This window comes from Humulus lupulus, chromosome X (genome assembly GCF_963169125.1).
Source record: "Humulus lupulus chromosome X, drHumLupu1.1, whole genome shotgun sequence".
NCBI lineage: Eukaryota > Viridiplantae > Streptophyta > Magnoliopsida > Rosales > Cannabaceae > Humulus > Humulus lupulus.
This window is the reverse complement of record NC_084802.1, coordinates 138,807,585-138,822,858: the sequence shown is the minus strand read 5'-3', so window position 1 is coordinate 138,822,858 and position 15,274 is coordinate 138,807,585. Positions and strand designations below refer to the sequence as shown.

The following is a 15,274-nucleotide window of genomic DNA, read 5'->3' as shown; positions in this document are numbered from 1 at the left end:
ATATACAATTGACCAGTACGCAAATCTCTATGTGAGAGAGATAGTGCCACTTCATGGGGCTCCGAGGTTGATCATGTCAGATTAGGACCCTACACTTACTTCAAAGTTTGGGGGAAGTTTGAAGAAGGCTATGGGTACACAATTGAAGTTTAGTACTGCCTATCATCCTCAAACAGATGGATAATCTGAGAGGATGATACGAATATTGGAGGACATACTGTGAGCATGTGTGCTGGACATTAAAGAATCATGGAGTAAGTATTTTCCTTTGATAGAGTTTTCCTATAATAACAACTATCAGTCGACCATTGGAGTGGCTCCTTATGAGATGTTGAACTGTAGGAAACTTAGATCACCCATTCATTGGGATGAGAAAAGGGAAAGGAAATACTTGAGTCCTGAGGCAGTTTAGAGGACCAATGAGGCTATTGAGAAGATCAAAGCTTCTAAAAGTAGACAGAAAAGTTATGTTGATCCGAAATGCAGGAACATGGAGTTCCAAGTTGGAGACTATGTTTTTCTTAGAGTCTCACAATGGAAATGGGCGAGAAGATTTGGGAAGAAGGGCAAGTTGAGCCCTATATTTGTGGGACCATTTGAGATCCTGGAGACGATCGGTCATGTGGGCTATAGATTGGCCTTACCTCCAGCACTGTCAGCCGTACACAATGTATTCCATATTTTGACCCTTCAGAAATATGTACCAGACGTGACTCAGATACTCGACAGGAAGGACAAGGTCCTGAGGAAAAAGACTAAACATTTGGTTAAGGTATTATGGAGGAACAACAAGGTCGAGGAAACAACCTAGGAGCTGGAGTCAGTTAAGCAGAATTATTATCCCGAGCTATTCAGGTAAAATTTCAAGGACAAAATTCCTGTAAGGAAGGGATAGTTGTAATGCCCTAAATTACCTAGTAAGGCTTAGGGCTTTGATTAGGGGGACAGGATGGTAAATTATGTGTTATGTGATATATATGTATGTTATTATATGATTACGTGAGTTATATTATAATATGACTAGATTTTCATGTTTGGGTGTATTAAATATGCATGTGGGCCCGTTTCTTATCAGAAGGGAAATTTTCATAATTTGGCCCGCTATGAGTATATTTGGAGTATATGTACATATATGTGAGAGACCACATTATTATGTGGATATATTTGGGCTACTCGGCACGAGGCGATCGTAGGGAGCAAGTTAGCGGGAAAGTCACAACGGGACCAATACTCGACTTGGGGTGAGTCAAAGGATATTTTGGATATTTAGTACATTACCGGGATATTGGGTAATGGAAATAAATATTCGAGGATATATTTGTAGTTAGTGAGATCAGGAGGGAGTTCTAGGGATTTCGACCATTTTACCCTTGGGGGCGTTTTTGGGTACCCCGAGCCTTAGGATTTGCTTACGGTTACTTGAGCTCTAAGTAACCTCTCATAAACAGAAAACACGTTCAACTCACTCGATCTCTCTCCCGTTCTCTCACTTGACCGTCGTTAGCATTTTCAAATGCAATTTAAGTGAGGTTAGAGTCATATCGATTCTAGGGAAGATTAGAAGCTTGATAGCCTGAGGATTTAGTTGAAAAATGACTTAATCAGAGGTAATTTAAGCTTTAAGTTTTTGAGTTTTGTTTCCTTAAGCTTGGATTGGATTTTATGGTTTTGATGAGTTTTTGATTCGTTTGTAACTTGGGTTTCGATGGTTTTGAGCTGTTGAGTTGATTGCGAACTTTAATTTTGGGATTTGGCTATATTTGGATAGGTTTTTGGTGGGTTTTGGCTTGAGAAAAAATAGAGTTTTCATGTCGAGCCGCAGCTCAGTTCTTGGGGCGCCGCTGCTCTGGTGAATGCAGAGAGAAGCAGGAGCTGTCAGGCCATTTGAGCCGCGACGCCTGTTGAGGCGCGCTGCGACGCGTGTGGAAATAGGGGAGAGCCTTGGGCTCTCTGACTTTGGGTGGGCAGGGACTATTTTTTTTGGGCTACGACGCTTGAAGGGTTTTTGAGCCTTGGGAGGGTTTTGAGTGCAGGAACTCAAACCTAAGGACTAGGGATTGATCCTAATACAAGGTTTAGTAGAACTCAACGTCTCAGAGGCTAAGACTCGGTCCGTAAGCCTTTGGGTCTGATTGGTTCGCGATTAGAAAACTGTATTTTTGAAAAGTGGGATTCTGAAATGAAAATCTGAATTTATCGACTAAAAACATGTTTTTGAAAATGTGATTTGTTCAATGTCAGTAAACTGTTTTTGAGTTTTAAAAAAATGAATCTGTGATTGGTATTAAATTTGAAAATATAACAGAAGCTTAATACGTGATTGGAATAGATAAATCTGAATATTATTTTATTTTATATACATAGGTTGTGTAATATTAAATTTTGATTTATCAATTAATTTAATTAATTAAAATTTAAATATATTAATAAATTAAAATTTAACAATAGTGTATTCATTAAATTCATAACAATATTGTATTGTCATTAATTTTGATTTTTTTTCTAAATTATAGTTACATTTTTTTAATTTACTAAACATTGTTGTTATAACTAAGCCACATTTGTCCAGTAGTGTCATCTCTAACATTTTCCATCTGAGCCATATAAGCTTGGCTTAAATTAATCTCTGGTGCCTCAGAAATTCCTGCTTCATCTCCTTCTTGTTGGTTTTCTATTGTTGTATTAGATTGGCTTTCAGTTCCTTTAATATCTTCAATAGGTGTGGCATCAACTGAATATTGTTCAAACATTCTATCATTAATAGAATGCATTTTGATCCAGTTGAGGATAGCACAACATGCTATTGGTATTCAACGTTGCTTTCCAAGCAAGTATGGAGGCATTGACTTCAAAATTTGAAACCTGTCTTTTAGAAGTCCAAAACAGTGTTCAATCACATTATGCAATGATGAGTGCCTATAATTGAATAACTCCATCGCACCTCTAGGATGGTTCCCTCTTCCTCTAAAATGACACAAGTGATAACGTTCACCACGATATGGTGCTAGAAACCCAGACATATTTGGATAGTCAGAATCAACAACATAGTATTTGCCTATATTAAAATCACTTATTATCAACAAGGGAATGTGAAAGAAAATTATAATGCATCAAGACAAGTGTAATTTAAGACCTGGCGGTGGCATAGGAAAGTTATTATCTTTTCTAATTACATCAAGAAGCACTCGAGAGTCATTGGTTGTTCCTTCCCATCCAGCATAGACATAAATAAACATCATATTAAATGTGCATGCAGCCATTACATTTTGTGTTACATCTACTTTTCTTCCTCTATATGCAAGTTGTTTTAGAGCTGGTGCAACTGCACTTACATGAGTACCATCGATTGCTCCAACACAATCCTACAGAACAAATTAGATAAATCATTACCAACTTCAATTAAATTGATATGAATTATATCTAGTATTTTATTAAAATTAATAAATAAAATTTACCTTAAACCATGGGAAATACTTCAGATTATTTTGAATTTCTGCTTGCACATTGTTAAAGTGAAGAGGCCTTATTACTTCATTTCCTAAATAACACAATGCATCAAGCACTCTGTGAAACTGATGACAAATAGTTTCTACGAATGTTGATATCTTTCGGCCACAGTCCTAACTCGTTGGTTGTGTGTTACTATCCATAGAAACATGACAACAACTTCTTCAACACTAATTGCCCTGTCATGTTCTATGATTTCCATTTCAACTAATCGACGACATAAAGATCTTAAAGTATTAATGTCCACTCTAATTGTGTAAAACAATCTATCAGGATGTCCATTTAGCAGCTCAAGTAAATATTGACGTCCAGATATATCTAAAGTGCGTAGTGGCCGTCTGATCTGTTGAGATTTTTGCATCTCATGTATTCGATTAGCCATGAGAACTTGACCAATTAATTCCTCGATTGATGAAGAAGAAGTATCACCAAATAATATTTCAAACTCCTCATCCGAATCATCCATCTTAGGTACATAATTATGACAATAATAAAAGTTCAATCATGACAATAAACACCAAGTCAAGTTCATTACACATTATCTATGAAAATGTAAACTTCATGGTTTAGTAGTTCATAAAAGACAAAGTCATAATAAATAAACAATATTAAATCACTCCAACAATGAATCAAGATAAGCACGTCGATGCTCCTCATTCATTCTCATGAATATTCCGTGCCATTCTAGGGTTTCTACAAACTCATGCAACACTTTGAGGTATATTTTGTTATCCAGATCTGGAATACCATCGAGAATGTTTTGACAATCTTCCACATTGTAAGTATTAGCGACATTGCTGGTTTCCTCGCTAATTCTTTTTTCTCTCAATTCATAATACTTATGCATAGTCTCACTCTATGTTAATGATGCCTCAGTCTTAGCAAAAATACTTTTTGCAAGTTCTTCCATCAATTGGTCGAAGGCAGAATTAGCCCCATTGTTCTTTTTCTCTTTTAGTTTTGGTGCATCTGGTGGAGCAGAAGTAGGTCGACGATGTACACTAGTAACTTCTTCTTCCTCTCCATAATTATCACCATCAAATTCAAAACCAACATCAACATGTGCTCTAGTGCCAACAAAATGACGCACTTGTTGGCGTTCCTCAACTGAAGATGGCGGAAGTTGAGTGAAGGCATAACTCATACCACCATTGGCTGTTGTATTATTGAATATTTCTCCAAGCATCTCATAATGTTGCAATCCTTTTTTTCGAAATCTCTGTGCATTTGGATATTTCTACAAAAATCCAAAAACACACAACATTACTACATAACATGAATTTAGAATAATCAAATAATCAACAACACAAGTATAGTATAAGTCTATTACCTTTAGATAAGTGCCCCATACTTCATCACTTGCTGTAACAATATTTGTTTGAGGATCCCATCCTATTCCAGTTTGTTCCAAAAGATGAGAAAATTCTCAACGTGCCTTTCTCAACCGATTGAATTTGAATTTCAATTGAGGTATTTTATATTTTTAGCCATCCTTTTTTGTCCAAGGTTGTTGTTTGTAATCCTTTTTTGGCCTCTTCATACAAAAGACCAATATAATGTGATTCAACAGCCTCAGGCCAAGAAGCAAGATCGTCAATGTCTACATTCTTCGCATCCATCTAATCATAATTTTAACTATCACCATCTATGTCTTCATAAATAATGCCTCTTTTAAATTTATTAGCGCATGTTTTCAAAATCAAACATTCAAATCAAAGAATTCAAAAATGTAAAGTAGAGAGAGTGAGAAAAAGAGCTCACCTCAGATGTTGCAGATTGAGAGCAAATGGAATGTAATGGTGTGATGGTGGTGTGGTCGGCTGCTACTTCAAACAAAAGATAATGAGTATTTAATCAGTGACTTAGGACTCAGAACAACTTTTCATTACACTTTTCAGTATTTAAACAACTTTTCACTACCACAATATAGAAATCTTCCATACAATTCAATCAGTGACTTTGGCTAAGCCCAGTTTTTAGGAATGTCTTCATGTGATGGAGAAATATAAAAATATAAATTTCAGCCATTAATACTTCATTAGGAAAACTGACAAGAAACCAAATTTCAAACTACAGAAAGGAAACTAGTCAACATCCAATAGAGACTTTTATTAAACAACCAACTCTCAAAGTTTGTTAGCCAAGCAGACTTGCTTTATGGCTTTGGGCTGCCTTATAATTGGAAACGAGTCCCAGATGTTATGTCATATAATCTAAATTATCTTTCTACTCACAAAAGCTTCTCACATTCTTCAAAGCATTTTAGACAACAAAGATTATTTTGAGTTCATGTATTATGTCATGCAATGTGAAGAAAATTTTGCAACAAAATACTTTATTATTACCCTTCCATTCTAGTTGCTTTCCAAAAGAATCCCCGGAACCTGCCAAAAAGAAAAGTTGATAAGAACACAACATGATTGAAATAATAATTCATAAGTTTACACCATATTACTCAAACAAAGAAATCAGAAAATTTGTTATTACTATCTTTTAAACCATGTCAAAGATTCCAGTGAAAACCTAGCATCGCACTAAACCTACTTTCTTTGGAAGACAAGACAGAAAAGCATATTCCTAGCTAGGTTCTCCTAACAATGAGACCCTAATTCTAATACAAGAAAACCATGAGCTTGCAAAACAACATATGCTGTTAATTACAAAAAAGAAAGAAAATAAATAGAAGATAAAAGAGACACTTGGGGTGCAAGCTATAAATGGCCTTGAAATAAATAAAAAAAATCACCATTTAACTGGCTCAAAATTAATCTTTAAACCACGTTGCACACCCAATAACACCACATCAAACCCCCTCTCCACACCAAAAATTAAATAAAAGTTTTTGGATACCTTTAACTGTAACTAACTCACATATAAACAAAACTATGGCCTAGGCAGATTTGTAATTATTCAATAGGTAGGAAAAGTAAGGAATTAAATCAATATTTAATGTAGGCAATCACTTTCAAATTTCAACACTAGAATTAAGCATAGTATCATTGCTTCCTCATCTCCTATTCCCCAATTAGAAAGCATTCTAATAGAAGAGCCTAAAATAAAACAGTTTGTAACTCCCTCCTATAAAAATCTACTTACGATTGCATAAGAGAAGGAAAATCCTGAATCAGCCGATTCTAAATATCCTCAGTCCATATAAATTTTGACATGGGGAAACACATGTGAATATTACAACTCTCATCCCTAAGTTCCAAATCTAATCCTTTACTAATGTATATCTAAACTGCACAAGTCCTTCATATCACTATCACTAATTACTGCAAACTATGCTAATATATAGCCAGATCGAATTTGGTCCCGAAACTTACATTTGGCAACAATACACAATATTGAATTAGACATTATGTTGATAATTTGTATGCATGATGATAACCAGTTCCTAGTTCGAACATTGAAATGTAATCTATAAAAATACTAGCACAACTTATCTCTGAATTGGGCATCCTAAATGTCATAAAATGTTCCATAAACACCTTATTACTAGTGGGAACATACTCAAGTCATAAAAATTGGCAAAAAAAAATTACAAGCAATGATACACAAAACACGATCCAAAAAATAAATAAAAACCCACTATAGAGAAAAAAAAAGTAAGAACAAACCTAGTTTTTTACTCAAGAATGGCAGGCAGAAACTACCATTCAGTGGGAATAGGATTTTTGTTGTAGATGACAACTTATTTGCTCGAGAAATGGAGGGGCAAAATCGTCGACTAGATCATTGCTCAGTTAAAGAATAACAGTGATTTCAGAAAGAAAAAATATGGGAAAGGATAGGAGTAGAGAGAACAAGCAGACCCTTTATGATTTTGATTTTAGGTTTTTGGAGAAAAAATAACAAAACGGAGAAGACGCGAAATCGTTGTTTTCTAAATTACAACACAAAATTAGAATTATGATTAGGACATAGTTTTCAAAAAAAATATACTAATCAGATATTTTGTGGGTCCCACAACTTTTGAGTTTTTAAAATCATAAAATAAAATCAGAACCCATTACCAATCATTCCCTTTATTTGCTCATTATTGATAGAATTCTACACTTGGTTGTGACTAGGTTATCGCTAGGGGCTCGGAATCAGGATCGTGCTCAAGGGTCATTCTTACTAAACAATACACTCGGATGTGAGGTAAGAAAACTGAACCCAACATGTGATGTACGTGATTAGGGCTTGGCCCAGTTGTTAAATATGGATTGGATTAGGGCTTGGGCCACTGTAAATGGGCTTGGGCCACTGTAAATGTGCATGATTATGATTATGCTTGTGATTAATTAATTAAGCAAGCTGAATGCTCTATATCTGGACATTGGTTATATAATGAATGTTGTTCACATTATTTGATTGAGAAAGACTTGACTTATGAGTCAAGGACGGCAATAGCGCTGAACGTTGGTCGAAAAGCATTGACTTATAAGTCAAGGGTGACAATAGCGCGTTGAGCGAGGTATTATGTTGTAAATTAAAGAGCGCATCTTACGCTTGTTCGGCCCAATGGTCATGGAAAAGTAAAGAGCCAGAACACGGCTAGTTATACAAAGGATAGGGCAACGGTCCCCGTGGTGACTTATTAGTCCCATATCTTAGGGCGCTGGGCCTCAGTCGGACTTGTCAGTCAGTTAATTAGGGAATTTGGCCCCCATATTATGTTGTAGTCATTTATATGAATGGTATGCATGCATGAGTAGGTTTATTACTGCTAGGCATGCTTATTATAATACAGTAACGTGTTATTAACTGCTTATGAGCATGTTTAAGTTTTCTTGTTGAGCCCTGGCTCACGGATTCTATGTGGTGTAAGTAAGGGGAAATGGAGTTGGACCAACCATGAGTTGGAGAGTTTTGGTGGCGACGTGTACATATGCGGCTACTTGACCACCACAACCAAGGTTTCTCAGAGGAACTAGGGTTAAACCCTATTTTTGCCGCTTAGGTCGACTGGTTGGAACTTTTGAGTTGTAATTATCCTTTTGAAACTGTAAAATACTTTGTAAACATTTATTATGGGATCCCTTGTGCAACTTAACCTTTTAACGGAATTACTATTCCTTTTGACTGAAATTTTTAACCCTAGCCCGTTAATCACGTTTAGTACACATTAATGGCCAAATGACTCGATTAGTGAGCCTAAGACTATTTAAATTAAACAGTGTATCGATCCTAGATATCCAGGTCGTTACACTACCAAAGGTGGGGGGACTCTAGAATTATTACACCCTGGGTCCTAAGGGTTTCAACTATTCTTCTAAGCTGGATTCTTCTACAGATTGCCTAAAACTGGAGGAGAATACAACCTGATGTAAGGAAGGTCATGTCCTACGATTCGTACCATATTCATAAAAAATGGTGGATGTAAAATGAAGGGTATTGCCTACCACAACGGTGCATCATAGGTAGCTATGGTCATAGCGTTCCACCAGATGATTCACACATTGGAGAAGCGTTGTGTTTAGGTCCAGGTCAACAAGATGTTGACTCTTGAGCTGATGTGGGTTGAATCGAACTAGCCTAAAACTGACAACAGTGTGATCTAGTGTCAGCTGCTGCCTCAGACTCAGCTCTGTCTTGGTCAGGATGCTGCCCATCCTCACGAAATTTTCTCTTGCGCACCAACGGTGCCACATCTTTTTCCTCCTCAGTGTCTTCGATGGTAGGCATGACTTCTTGAAGAGGGGGAATCTTAAGAAGCACGGGAGGTTGACCTCGGGTTCAGATAGCCAGCGTCTTATCATTATGGATCAAATTCCAAGCCACCATGGTAGCATCATTCACTACCTTCTGAAATTCCTTTTCCCTCGAAGGAAGATGGAACAACGTCTCATACTGACCTCCAAAAGTCTCAGATCACCCAATCCTCTTGAATATAGTTGCACAAAGATCGAAAGCAATTAGGATGGTTGAACTTAATAATATATATATAAGGGAATTCACGTATGGGGTTTACAGAGTTAGGAGACTTACGAGGATGGTTGAAGTATCGATGAGTGCAGTTTCTGAACCCATTAAACATAAAGAATTGATCTATGTAGTCATTTAGGTGGCTGGGGAGGTCAATGACAAAGGCTGTGTTGGGGAAATGAGTGAGGTAGTAGTAGCCATCACCTCGTCCCTTCTGATCAGGGCTTGCTTTGAGGCAGAAGAAGTACATAATATAAGTTGGAGTGGGGACCTCCCACTCATGCCTCATAAATAAATATTTAAACCCCGCTAAAAGTAGATACGACTTTGGGGGGAGCTGTAATGGAGCCAATTCGATGTAGTTCAAGAAATCTATGAAGTACATATCTAAGGGTAAAAAGCACCTGCTTTCAGGTGCTCATCACTCCAAGCCCCAAAGTTGTCTTGAAGTGGGGCGTAGCTCTACTCTCCTTCCAACGGAGGTCGGGCGATAAGGCCCTCAGTTCCCATCTCGATCTGGTAGCTCAGGAGTATTTTGTTCACCTTCCCCTAAGTCATTATTCAAGACGCAATTTTCTTGGCCTCGAAAATGGCGTCAGGGTTGAAAACAATCTCCCTTTCCACCACTAGGCTGATGTGAGGAATAGGAGATTGGGATGCAATCTACTTGCCCTTATTCTTGTTTTGCGTAGAGGAGCTAGCTACATTTTCTTTGGTGGGGCCATGATCTTGCTCGCCTAATGACAAAGCAGCATATTAGTGGTGACCTAAAATAATGCCTAGCTACGTCAATAAAGGTATGGTGACCCAAGGGTTTGAGTGCAGTTTATTTTTGGCCTACGGTGATTCAAAATATTCATAAGCTAAGCTATTTCCTAGCACCAATGTATGTTTCCACACACAGTCCTGGGCCACGCACTATAGACTCGGGAAATTCCCTGATACTTCGGGATTCCCGTGTTTGACCCACTACTTTTCTTTTGAAAGCGGTTTAATGTAAAAATCCTTAAATAATCGTGGTCCTTTATCTACCTAGAGCCGAACCTAAAACCCCTCAATTTCTACATCCAAAAAGGTATCTTAATTGATTCATCAACAACGCTTTCCTTACAAAACTCAGAAAACTGACTAGTTTATAAACACCTTATTTCTAAACAAGTCTAATATTGGTCTTTTAGCCTAAACCGATCCCTACTGAACTCAGACATGGCTAGAACACGAAACGACATTGTAAGTAAAAAATATTTTTCAAAATAAAAAGGAACTAATTGGAAAATAAAGAGTGAAAGGTTCAAACCAGATGAGGAGATACTTACAATTTATACGTTTACTCGATGAGAATGTTAGTGCTTCCAAAGGTGGGAGCGTCTAAAAAAAGCAAGGGTAATGAAGGCTTTTGAAAAAGGTTTGACAGATAAAGGAAAGTTTTATTTCTAAATGGAAAGTTTTTGAATGCCAAGGTGATGAGGTTCAGGTATGATCTCCGTATTTATACGTAAGCTTTGGAAATTAATCTGGGACACATCAGATCTGGTCAACTCAAGATCCAAATGACAAGATTGAATGACCCATGCAACAGCAAAAAGTTGGCAGGATAGTTGTCACATTCCTCGAAACATGAGCAGACACCAATTCTAGATGACCACATGTTCAACACTCGAGTAGTGGGCAGACACGATTTCACATGACATAAACCTAAAACCCCTACTGTGCATGTCAGAAAATGATGACATCAAGAATGAGGAGGAGCTTGGGAGGAAAATTTTGTACCCTAAAAATAAACATGGATTCAATAACTCAGCTAGGGGAACAGTTGGCAGATGAGCACATGGAAAAAGCAGGCGAGTAGAACATCTAACTAATGATGATATGAGGAACTCGAGTTAGGACCTGGAAGTACGACATGCAGATAATATTCAGACCACCTTACAGGACAATGATCCAATTTGAGACATGTAATGGTCAGATCACCTTTGGGGTGCTCTGAACTTAATTCGAACTAAATTCCGTTCACTCTTCAGTCCCCAGCTCGATAAAGACTTTAGCTCATGGAAGCCTGGTCATGACACACAGTGAAGGATCATGAAAGATATGGAGGCTCTTTATACGCTCATTAATGCCCAGTTTGTATTGCATATTTATTTCCTGAGATAATGGGAGTAATTTCCATAGGCAATTGTATTCCTATGTAAATGAGAATTATCTTTATTAAATACTTACCATATATATGTACACGGTGACCCAAACCTGTGCAGGAAATTCTACTATAAATATCAGGGATAATGGATAGGAAAAGGGGCTGCTTCTTGTAATTCATAAACTTTGTAGAAATTGTGAGAAAGTAATTGTTGTACCCTAAAATTAGCACAAGTTTAATCACTCAACTAGTGATACAGTTAACAGATGAATATATGGAAAAGCAGACAAGTAGAACTTCTATCTAATGATGATGTGAACAACTCAAGTTAGGACTTGGAAATACGACATTCAGGTAATTATTAGGCCGCCTCTTACGATGACGGTCCAGTTCGAGACATATAGTGGCCAGATCCCCTTTAGGGCGCTCTGAAGTTAATTCGAACTACGGTTCGGATAATCTTCAATCACCAGCTCAATGAATATATTCAGCTCGTGGAAACTTGGTCAGGGTGCATATTGAAGGATCCCGAGAGACATGGAGGCTCTTTATACGCTCATTAATGCCTTGGTTGTATTGCACATTTATCATTTATTATACAAGATAGTAGGAGTATATTCTGTTATGCAATCATTTCCCAATGTAAATGGGAATTATCTGTATTAAATGTATACAATATTGATGCGCACGATTACCCAAACCTGTCCAGAAAATTCCAATATAAACATCAGGGATAATAGACACGAAAAGGGACGACCTTTTTGAATTATTGAAACTCTGCAGAAATTGTGAACGAAGAGCAATAATATTGTCTCGTGGACTAGGTGAATTTTAACCACTAAACCACGTAAAATTGTGTTTGTGCGAAAGGATTCTTATAAGTTCATTATGGTTTGCAAATAAGCACTAATACTCTTATTAGATTTCTAAATCTAACGTTGGCAAAAAAACTTCGTCAATAGTTTGGTGCTTTTGTTGAGAGGAAATTAGTGCTTTACAAGTTTCATTCGACGTTCATCATTGTGGTTGCTTGATCAATGCATGAAAATGAAATGGAATAGCCTGGTGGGCAAGAGGCACATCATATCACCAATCCCACTGAAAAGGGCCCAGATGTTCAGCAGCGTCCTGGGAAGCAACCAGTGGGCCAAGACGATGCTAGGAGTTTAGTGTCACTCCCACCAAATCCTAATCCAGGATATCTAACAGCCATTAAGATGGAGAATTCCTAGTTAAGGAGCCATCTCGCTAGGGAAAACAGACAGATCGAGGAGGTCCTAGCTTGGTTACCCCACCGACGCTAATGTTGGAAAGAGGCAAGGTGGGTCCCATAAGTCCCACAGGAATAACCGGTCCAAACCCAGTTGTTCTGTCAAGATCGCCACTCTGAGCTCTATACCATCAAAGTGAAATCACCAAAGTGCTCAACTCACTAGTCATCATAGGAACCACCATCCGCATGTCAGTCGGTCGGTCAGAACTACGACCCTCAGCTCCGTGCCCAGGAATGCCCATAATGCGGATGCAGATTCCCAGAAATGCCCATAACAACCCACCAGGGTGAGCTGGGACAAGTTCATGGAGACAAAACACTCCATCAAATCCTTCTGCACAGCAATCAGTACCCCAAGCACAGAGAACTCGGGACATTGGGATAGAACCGAGGTGGGTTAATTTAGTTCGTCCCAATGGAATGAGGATAGCCACAACAATAAGACATCTGCCATCACTGGTTAGACATCCCACACCACCGCTCACACAAAGAGATACTCTAGCTCTTGGAAATAGTAGGAGAAATCCCCCCCCCCCCCATCAGTAGACACTTATGTCCCACAGGCACGTGCTGATAATCCAGGTCCTCGACCTCAGCCGCAGAATGTAAGTTTTGCAAATGGAAGTTACTTGACGGGGAGCCATCGTGCAGGCAAGTTTGAGTGCGACCTAAAGAAACATCTTAGTTCAGCAGAAAGTCCTCATTTCGATGCTCATCTCGACCTGTATGATCATCTGAATTCACTAAGGAGGTATCCAGCTCGCAATGATAATATGAGTTATACTCATTACGAGGAAGGTCTGTCTATCGTACGGGACAATGGGAATGTCCCACCTAACAAAGCTCAAACTTGTAGGGACCACAACCCATTAAATACGTACAATAGGATGGGAGTTGGTGAACAACTCCCAACTAACCTAGAGACCAAAGACCCAACCCTCGAGCGACTAGGCTTGACGGAGGAGCAGATGAAGAATATCTTATCTAAAAAAGGGATTGATGATTGTGACTACGATGAGGTGCTCGAACCTTTCGCCCCCAAACATTGCAGCAGCTGCGTATCCTATTGGCCTTAAGATGTCGAACATGCCAACTTTTATGGAAACACAGTTCCATTCAACCACCACGGGATGTTCAATACGTTGATGATGGTCCACAACATCTGGTTTGACCTAAGGTGTATTCTGTTCCCCACGACCCTGATTGAACCTGCCAGAGAGTGGTTCAAAATGTGCAAAGAAATATTCAATAAGCTCTTGGAAGAAGCTATCTTTCATGTTCAAGAAAATGTTCCGAGCTTCAAAGGCAACTCGCGTAGAGGCTGAGTCATTGGGCAACATAAAACGGCAACCTAGTGAGTCATTGAAAGCATATCTTAATAGATTTTCCAATGTTGTAGCACAAGCTAGAGATGCTGATGATAGATCCAAGCTCACGGTGATGAGAACATGAATCCTGGTGGGAGGCAATCTATGGCAGGAGCTTCAACGAAAAGGGATTAAAAGTGTAGATGAGTTCTTGGCCCAAGCTCAGCAGTGGATAAACTTATAAGAGGTGTGATCTGCTGTCACAGGAACCAACCAGGACCCTATCCAACCTGCTGGAGTGGAGACAGGTGTTGTATGGCACAACCTGTTACCCAAAATAACCAAGGGGGAAACAATAAGAGGAAAGGGCATGGTGAGGGTGACCAGAACGGCACAAAGAAAAACAATTCTGGGGAAAAATTCAAGCCCATTAATGCCACCCTCACTGACTTAACAGATACATGGGAACATATCTTCCTGAAAAACTCTAATCAACTTCCGTGGAAGAAACCAGAGCCATTAAGGCATCAGAGGGTGAAGAGAGATCCCTCAAAGTTTTGTCGATACCACAATGACATAGGTCATAATACCGATGATTTCCGAAAACTAAAGGATGAGATTGAGACTATCATTTGGGTTGGACCGTTAGCCCAGTATGCCTGAAATCGAGTTGCTTCCAATTAATCTGTTGGGCAGAATTCTCGTCTAGCTCCAGAAACTCCGATAGGTTAGCCGAGGACTCAGATGGGTCAGATGAATTAGAACCAAGCCAACCCTCTCCCAATAGTAGGAGGAGATATAACTACTATTGCCGGAGGACCTCATTTGGCAGGCATGAGCAATGGAGCCCAAAATAGGTGTATATAGAAGCTAAAAACTCATAACGACATGGAATTTATCCCGGAGTAACACTTATCAAAACAACAGTGGTTGGAAAAACAACCAATCATTTGCATGGAGGAGGACGCTAGCCCCGTTCAATTCCCAAATAATGACCTGCTGGTGGTAACCGTGCAACTCGCTAATCGAAGGGTACGAAGGATATTGGTAGATAATGGAAGTTCAATAAATGTGCTTTTGAGATCCACCCTATAAAAGATGTAATTATCCGTGACTGATCTAAAGGTGACCTCAAGG

General features: G+C 38.6%; 1 protein-coding gene across 1 annotated transcript; it reads right to left on the bottom strand.

Annotated features, from left to right (window-relative positions):
• Nucleotides 1-2,531: 2,531 nt before the first annotated feature.
• Nucleotides 2,532-3,973, bottom strand: LOC133806314 (uncharacterized). The gene is made up of 5 exons (XM_062244434.1): nucleotides 3,657-3,973; nucleotides 3,456-3,564; nucleotides 3,134-3,362; nucleotides 2,816-3,055; nucleotides 2,532-2,731 (listed from the first exon to the last, which is right to left on the bottom strand). The coding sequence occupies exons 1-5, from the start codon at nucleotides 3,971-3,973 to the stop codon at nucleotides 2,532-2,534; spliced, it is 1,095 nt and encodes a 364-aa protein (XP_062100418.1).
• Between the last annotated feature and the right edge of the window lie 11,301 nt (nucleotides 3,974-15,274).